Source organism: Aythya ferina (assembly GCF_964211825.1).
Source record: "Aythya ferina genome assembly, chromosome: 1".
In the NCBI taxonomy this organism is placed as follows: Eukaryota; Metazoa; Chordata; class Aves; order Anseriformes; family Anatidae; genus Aythya; species Aythya ferina.
Window position 1 is genome coordinate 103,331,352 of NC_140296.1, and position 8,071 is coordinate 103,339,422.

The 8,071-nt window shown below is 37.5% G+C and overlaps 1 protein-coding gene across 6 annotated transcripts in view; it reads left to right on the forward strand.

Annotated features, from left to right (window-relative positions):
• Positions 1-8,071, forward strand: part of MAP3K7CL (MAP3K7 C-terminal like) — a 30,779-nt gene extending 22,708 nt beyond the window's left edge. For all 6 annotated transcript variants that reach the window (XM_084538498.1, XM_084538500.1, XM_084538503.1 and 3 more), the window contains one exon: positions 6,894-8,071. In XM_084538498.1, coding sequence (XP_084394624.1) covers positions 6,894-7,074 — 181 coding nt within the window. In that variant the 3' untranslated portion in view covers positions 7,075-8,071. The remainder of the gene's footprint in view (positions 1-6,893) is intronic.

Consider the following 8,071-nt stretch of genomic DNA (forward strand, 5'->3'; position numbering starts at 1 on the left):
AAATTTCTCCTGCAAATGCTTTTTTGTTTTTATATTCACATTGAGGGTGACTTCAAGAAGTGTTGCATTACTCAGGAAGAATTACCTCAGTGTGGATCTCGGAGGCTTCTTAGGAAAACAAAGACACAATCATTCTTCCAAATGCCGCATGAAGTTTCTGTGATTGGTGTAGCATATGGTGAAAGAAGGAATATAGCTCGTAACTATGTATGGAAGAGAAACAATCTATGGAAGAGAGACACTCAGGCACTATTTGAATGCATTTTTATATATCTATACAATTTGTGGTACTAGCCGAATTAGAAATATTTTGCTTCTTCAGAACAGCACATACATGCAAAAAATTGTTTATCTGAACTCAAAAACTATCCTAACTTCTAAGACCAGAAGTCAGCCTTTCAGCAGTGTCATTCTGGATGAATTAAGGGGCTTCAAGCTGGCATTTTCCTTCGTTCCACTAGTGAATGTCAACAGTAGAATAATGTGAGGCAGTTTCCACTATTTCTACCTTTGCTAAACCTGTTTTGTGGACAGAAGATTTAATTCCCCAGTAAATATGTTAATGCAACAGCAGCTGAATAAGGCAACAAATAGAATTCTATTATTGTCCTTTGTTATGTGCCTCCTGGTTACATATTTGTGGCTTAGATGTTCATGTGCTGTGTAGCTGTGAAGTGCTTAGACATGAAAGGTGTCAGTGCAGCACCTTTCATGACCTCCCAGATCCTTTAATCAGAAGAAGTAATCCTACAAGCACTAGAATTGAAGATGCTTAATTTCCTACAGATTGGTGCATTGTGATTATTTGATTTTGAGGTTTAAAAAGCTGCAACTGCCAACGGAAGCTTATTTTTCCAGGGAATTATTTATGAAGTCCCTCCCTTCAGGTAGATTCTCTATTGTGTAGTGTTTTGGAGGAGGGCTCATCATACTGCCTTCCTCCTTTGGGTTGTCTGTCTTTTCTGTAGCATTAGGGGGTAGGGGAGTTTGTTTGTTTGTTTGTTTGTTTTAAACCTTCCAGAAACTGGGACTTCTTTGTCCTGTAAAATTTGGTTGAAATCAGAAAGTGGATTAGAAATTTACTAGGACATATGGACCTCTACACACATGTAAGCATATATGACCTAAATAAATTTATCTTGATTTTTGTATAAAACTAGGTAGAAAGGAGGTACAAGTGTGGAGGTGTAGAAGTAAGCAAAACATAAATGAGGTTTTTGGTCTAGCAATCATTTATTTATATCTAAAAACATTATCAACAGTAACAGTTTGAAAGTTAAAGGAAGTTTATAGGATAGCATATGCTGAATTAAAGAGGCGAAGAGTAGATCATGACATCTGGGGTGACACACATATTGACTATTCCTCTCAAGAAAAATGATTCATCTTTTCTATAAGAAATGTGGTGTGGTGCACAGCTTTTAGACTCAAAAGCAGTTATAATCCAACTGAAAATATGGAGTTGTCTGCAGCTTTCAGAAATTTGAGCAGATTAGGAACTGTTACAGGTGTCTTGATCTTCTACATCTGAATTTAACTGTATGGAAATGCAGATTCACAATTGTCTAATACATCTGCTCTCTGTTACTATTGTCCATTTCTTTTAAATATTAATTTGATAAAATGGACAGAAGTAGAGTTTTATGCTTTTTAATGTGAACAAGTAATTTGTGCAGTGTTCTTTGACTTACATTTTTACTGAAGACAACAAGACACTAGCCCTGCCAGTGTTTTGAACTTCACCATAAGTCAACTCACCTGTGAAAGTCCAATGTCAAGTCCTACCTGGCAGTGGTACACAGAATACTGAAGATGATGATTATCAGGAACAAAGCAGAAAATGGACTAAAAATTGACTAAAAATGGAGAAAAATTTGGTAGCTAGGAGAAAGAAATTATTTTAAGTTAACCTGAAATAAATATCTATAGAAGTATTGCACATATTTAGTAAAACAAACAAGAGAAAATACATTATTATTTTTTTCCAACCTGCAAAGTTCAATTTAACCTATTATATATGAAATAATACACACAGGTGTATTTCTAAAGGAGGTGTATTTAAGAACTAGAAAGGTGAATAACATTGTTTTAAAATAGTCAAAAAATATTTACTCTTTTTAAACTTTTCAAAGGTTTTCAGTTCTTAGTTCTTCTTGTCTCACACTGTGGTGTGTGAATGATGTATGGCTGGAGTATGGAAAATCAGTGGTGTGAAATCACAGAGCTTGCTTTTCTTCAGAGCAAGAACAGAGCTTATTTGCCCCTTTCTGTTGTGTGCAATGCAGCTTGCAAGAGAGTGTACTAGGTTGACTGGGAGGGAAGATAACTATTTTACATGGAAATAGGAAACGTAAAAGAGCAGGGGAGGTTGTATGTTCATAAAAGGGAAACTCATGGGGCAAAGCAAATGAGAAGGGAAAAAAGTTAGGAAAAAGACAAATAAAAGGAAGCAAGAAATTGAAGGAATTTAAGAGAACATCGTGTAGATTTTTATTTATTTATTTTTTGCTAATATAAATCATCATAACTCTGGTTGCAGTCTTCACTCAAACTCTTCCCAGTTATGCCATTTATGCCAGCAATATGTATTAGAAGGGACAAAATCACTCTGGAATGGGAGACATGATCGAAAAGAAAGAAAAGGGTGTGGGAGCGAGAACACACTACATTTAGGTCACAGAATGTTATTTAATTTATGTTCCAGAAACACACATGTATTTCCATAACAGATGTTTTTGGGTATCTAAGTTTGGGTGAAAGGGATGGGATGGCTGGTTATTTTGAGCACTTGTTATATTGCTATTACTAGATAATGACCCTGGATTATGTAGTTAAATATTAGAGTTGCCATGGTTGCTAGCTATATCTTATATTCTTAGCTCTGGCTGGTTTTCTCTTTTTCCTCCCCCAGACAATTCTAATATAACTCTCCAGAAAATATCACTTGACCACCACCTGGTTTAGGATTGCTCTTTTTCTTTGCAATGGAGATGATTGCTTTTCCTTCCGTCACATGTGTTGCAGTAGACATGCAGTGGAGATGTCCACTTAATTTTGTGGGATATGCTTTAGAATGCTCTCATGACTCAAGGAGTTTTTCTAAGGTCTCAAGCCCAAGGTTCCTCCAGGCACACTTTCTGGAGAGTACCTACACTGTTGAGACAAGTAGTCTTCAGGCTTGCAGGTACTGCAGAAAAAGATTGGTCTAAGACATAAAGGCAACCTTTTATCTGACTAATTTTTCCATTCTAGACCTGATTTTTCATCAACTCAAACACATACAAAATACCTGTTAACTCGCCAAATCAGTAGAAATGTCTTCTCAAATACAAAGAGAAACCTCATCATGCCCTGCTGTAGTAATGAATACTTACATACCTTTATGTGCTGGCAGCATCTGAGGAATGGTTTTATTTACATTAAAATAGGCTATCTCCATTTTAAGAAATTAGTTACCAGACTTTGAACACACAAGGGCAGTCTCCTCAGTCAGCAGTTACCTGACGGGAATCTCCTGATTCCTCCTGACATGAAAGTCAAATACGGGAAGAGTAAATGACCTTATGGCCACCAGAACACAGACACGTCAGCTAGGAAGAAGTGTGTAGTACCACAGGTTCATAATCATGAATATGTTGCTCACAACCAGGTGAAGACAAAGGCAGCTCTTTGCACTGTGGAAGCTGTTTGCCTTGAGTCCAGTTCATCTCCAAATAGAGTTATCTGGAATTCTGGAATTAAGTATATTTGTCTTACCTGACACTTTTCTTGGTATTTATTTTTTGTTGCTGTTTTTTTTTTTTCTTTTTCTTTTTTTTTTCTCGTGGTCTGGTCTGGCTTGTGGTTTATTTGTTTTTGATGCAAATCACACTGGTCTTCCCTTCTCACCCCAGCCCCTCCCCCAAAAAGAACACTTAAAGTGCACGTTACAGATTGTCTCACAGCTTCAAGTACCCCAGCACCATTTTAGAAAATACCTTATCAATGCTGTTAATATTTAAACACAGGGTAACCATTAACAGCAAGCACAGATTACACAATGCTAGATCTATTTATTAGGCATCCATAACAAAGACTAGATGGTGCAAGAGTTTAGTATGATGTTCTTTAACCTCTGAGAGCTAAGTTCAAATCCTGGATTAGATCAGAAGCAAATGTTAGTTACTGTCCTCATCCTTTTGTGAGCTTCGTAAACCACACCATTCATAACATTTAGCAATTCCCTGGTACTCTAATTTTAGATCTCTGTGGCAGGCTGGCAGTATTTGCCTGAAACATCACCCTACCCTGTAAACAGGTGTTGATCCTGATGGGAAGGGAATAAGTAGGTTCTGCTGACTCAGAACAGGGCAATTTTACTACCTCAGTGCAAGGAAACTGCATTCTGGGAGGGAGGTCCTAGAGAGTGGACTGCAGAAATGAGGATACTTTGATCTTAGCTCTTGTTTGCTTTCTTTAACAGCAAAACTTAATCCCAGGAAGAAATAAGAAAAAAAAAGAAGCCACCTGCACTGCTTTAGGTTTATTAGAGGGCAGCATGAAAACCATGCTTGCACATAGCCTCATCTTATCAAATCAGGAATGACATTCATTACTAGAGCTGTCTGAGTTTGCACGCTGTCTGCCTGGCTCAAGTCCAAGTAGAGTAGACAGTACCTTTCTCCCACAAGTACTAAAATTCCTCATGGCAAAGGTTTACCTGCTCTTAAGATGCTGATTGCTTATTAGTGTGTTCACTGCACCTCCCATTAAGAACTTTGTAAAGTGTAAGAAAAGTAAGAATTATTACAAATAAATGTGTTTGGAAGACTTAGTCAACAGCCTGTAGTTTGGAAAAGTTTCATATCATCCATCCATCCATCCAATATTGTACCAGTAGAACAATTGCAGAGCAATACTGCTGAAGCTCTCTTTTGGTCCTAAGAGACAAAAACCATCTAGACGAAGCCCAAAGGGCTGAACTTGATTGAGGCTGTTAGACTAGTAAAATCTCACTGTCCTTAAATATGTTTCTTACTCTCTAAAGCGTACTTGCAATTAGTCCTTTGTGGTTGATAGTCACATTAATAGGAGCTGGAATATCACATTTTCTAGCATGATTAGTTCATCTTGGCCAATATGAAAACTCTTTGATCTAGCATGGTCTAAGCAAAGAGAAATGAATCTGGCTTGCTGCTTTAAAAAAAATAATAAAGCTGTATTGTGCCAAATGTTAACAGAATTCTGCTGAAGAAAAATAGACCCTTAACATTTTTTCTTGCAGAGCTAATCAGATATATTTTATATCTGGTGAAAACAAACAGAAGAGACTTTGCTACAGTATAGCTGATATGCATTACACCAGTGACATAAAACAAAGCTAACATTTAGCTACAGGAGGTCTTCGATATACTACAACTTTCGGATGATTTAAATTGCTGTAATGGCTGCTAACTGTTCCCTATTTCTTTTTTATATGAGAAGCACAGCTGGAAGAAATGAGTGTGCCAGGGGTCTTTTGTGACTCCTTGAACTGCAGTAACTGTGACTGCAGTCAGTTAAGCCATGGGTAAACTTTGCTATCTCTGAAAACTGAAGATTAGACTAATCTTAAAAGAAGACCAGATAGGAGAACTCTTATTTCAAAACCCAGGTGCTTTAAGTTACGCTGCTGGAAGTGGTAATTTTACAGGTACATGTAATGCGAGTGCTCAATTTGAAATATTATCCTTTTGGGAGTACTCTGACCTGCGGAGACAGAATTCCTTTTCTGTAAGAATTTCCTGTATGAAAGCACTGGTCCAGCTTGCCAGGGGGCTCCTGCAAAGAGTGCAGGAACAAGCTACCCACTTTGAAGGCATTACATCTTCCCACAGATGATCTACCAGCATTATTTTGACATGACTGAGAAGTAAAGTCACAGGGCTACAAACAGTTAAAAGATTAACTAATCTCCAAGATAGAATGATCAAACGAGCTAAGAACCCTTTAGAAGAGGCTTCCTGTAGCAGGGGTGAAGAAATGATTTGACTCAAAGGGAAATAAAGCAGAGACCAGGCTAGTCTGCTGGGTAACTAAGTGGAGAGCGATTAGATACCCCATGAGTTACTCATGCATTCAGTGTGTTTTGTTTTAAGGCCTCTTTTATCTCAGCTCCTGCTGAGGGAATTTCAGCTGATACTCTACAGGGGGCTCCGGCTCCTGGCCAGCCCTGGGAACACAGGGCACTGGGGGACTCGCTCCAGGAAGAAGCAACAGCTTGAATCCTCAAGTGTCTGCTCTTAAAAAGACCAGGAGGGGTCAGGTTTGCAGTTGGATGACTGTACCGCAGCAGAAGGACTAAGAGCTGAGAATAAAAACATTATGGACACAATATGTAGAATTTGGGTTCATGTGCCTAGCATTTACCAGAATATATATTTTTTTTCTTTGTAGAAAAGAAAACAAAACCAGTCATACTTCACAGAACATAATCATAAAGATGAACAGCTGAACAACAAAAACAAAAACCCTTGCTCACTTTCAAATATATTCAGTATTAAGAGGAAAAAAAAAAAAAGTTATTCTTCTTCTGCAAGCAAAATTCTAGTGTATGGTCCGAAGGGAAGCTGATTTTCTTCAGTAAGATGCAAGGCCAGCTCTGACTGAAGTTAGAGATACTGACTTGTAGACCATCTGCATTTTGCAGGTTTGGTCACTGAATAACAGACCTGTGAGATTTTGGCAGGTTCATACTTTGAAGGAAGACGGATGGCTCTAACAGATTAGGTTTCTAGGCCTATTTCACAACAGCTCAGGTAATACTGTATCAACAGCCTGTAGCCCAGCTTTAACCTGACACATGACAATACGTGTTTGCTCACTGTCATTTTTAATCTTTGTGGCTGGTTTGCTTGTTTGTTTGTTCTTGTCAGAAAGGAGCTGATTGCCAGGCTGGAACAAGTGGAAAAAGAAAGCATGGATGCTGCTCAGCTGGCGAAGGAGTACGCGGAACTGACGGAGGAGAACCGAACGCTGAAGCTGGCCCAGACGCAGTGCGTAGAGCAGCTGGAAAAGCTCAGAATACAGTACCAAAAGAGACAGGGATCCTCGTAACTCACAACTGGCTTATGTGAGGCAGTTAATACAGGATTGGCCCTGTGCTGGAAGGAGATTTTAAAATAAAGGTCTGTTTAATATGTTATAATACTTCACTACAGATACAGAGTATGTAGAAGTCTATATTTGATTTAATGCTTGCCAGCCAGTAGCTTAATATAATGGATATTTCATCCATTATATAATGGATATTTTATTTCAAGTAACATAATTGAAGTTAATCTATCCCCATTATATGTTCTGGTAGATCAGGTTTCTTTTCTAAACATATTTCTTCCAATTTAAGAAGATATGGACACACTAGAAAATGATATAAATAGTCTCTGTGTTGGGAATTTGGACCATACTAAGGCATACAGCAGGGACAATGTTAATATATGGAATACATGTATGTTAATTTTAGTTTGGTGAAGATTTTTTTAATTATTTTCCTCATGCCTAAAGTGTTTGGAAGTTATCTTAAAATGGATCTCCTTGTGGGTAAAAACTATACTTTATTATCCCTTGTCAGCTTTACAATGTTGTATAAAATCTGAGGAATTGCACATTAAAATTGAAGTAACCCAATTACTATTTATGAAGTGAGTGTACTGCCAATAATCATTTGCAAGTTATGAAATTGAAAGGAAACGGATGAGATCAGGCTTTCCTTCCTCAGGCATAAAATAGCCTGAGAGTCTTTTTATTGTGTTTTTTGCCATGAGAGAAATGAAAAATTAGTGTATGACTGCTACCGTCATAGCATTAACTGAGAATATGTCACTAAAAGTACCATGAGGGTATTTTGTTCTTATTTCCTGGTTATATTTTGAAACGTAAGTGGCTGTAAGTAGGGACAGGAGTTTGGTGATATACAAATAACCTGGAATTAAAATGTTTGTTTTACTTGCTCTATTTATCCCTGTATTTCCCTAAATCAATTGAAATTCTTTGTTATACTTCCATTTCTATTCATACAGTATTTTTTTCATTAAAAGCATACATAGAAAAGCCA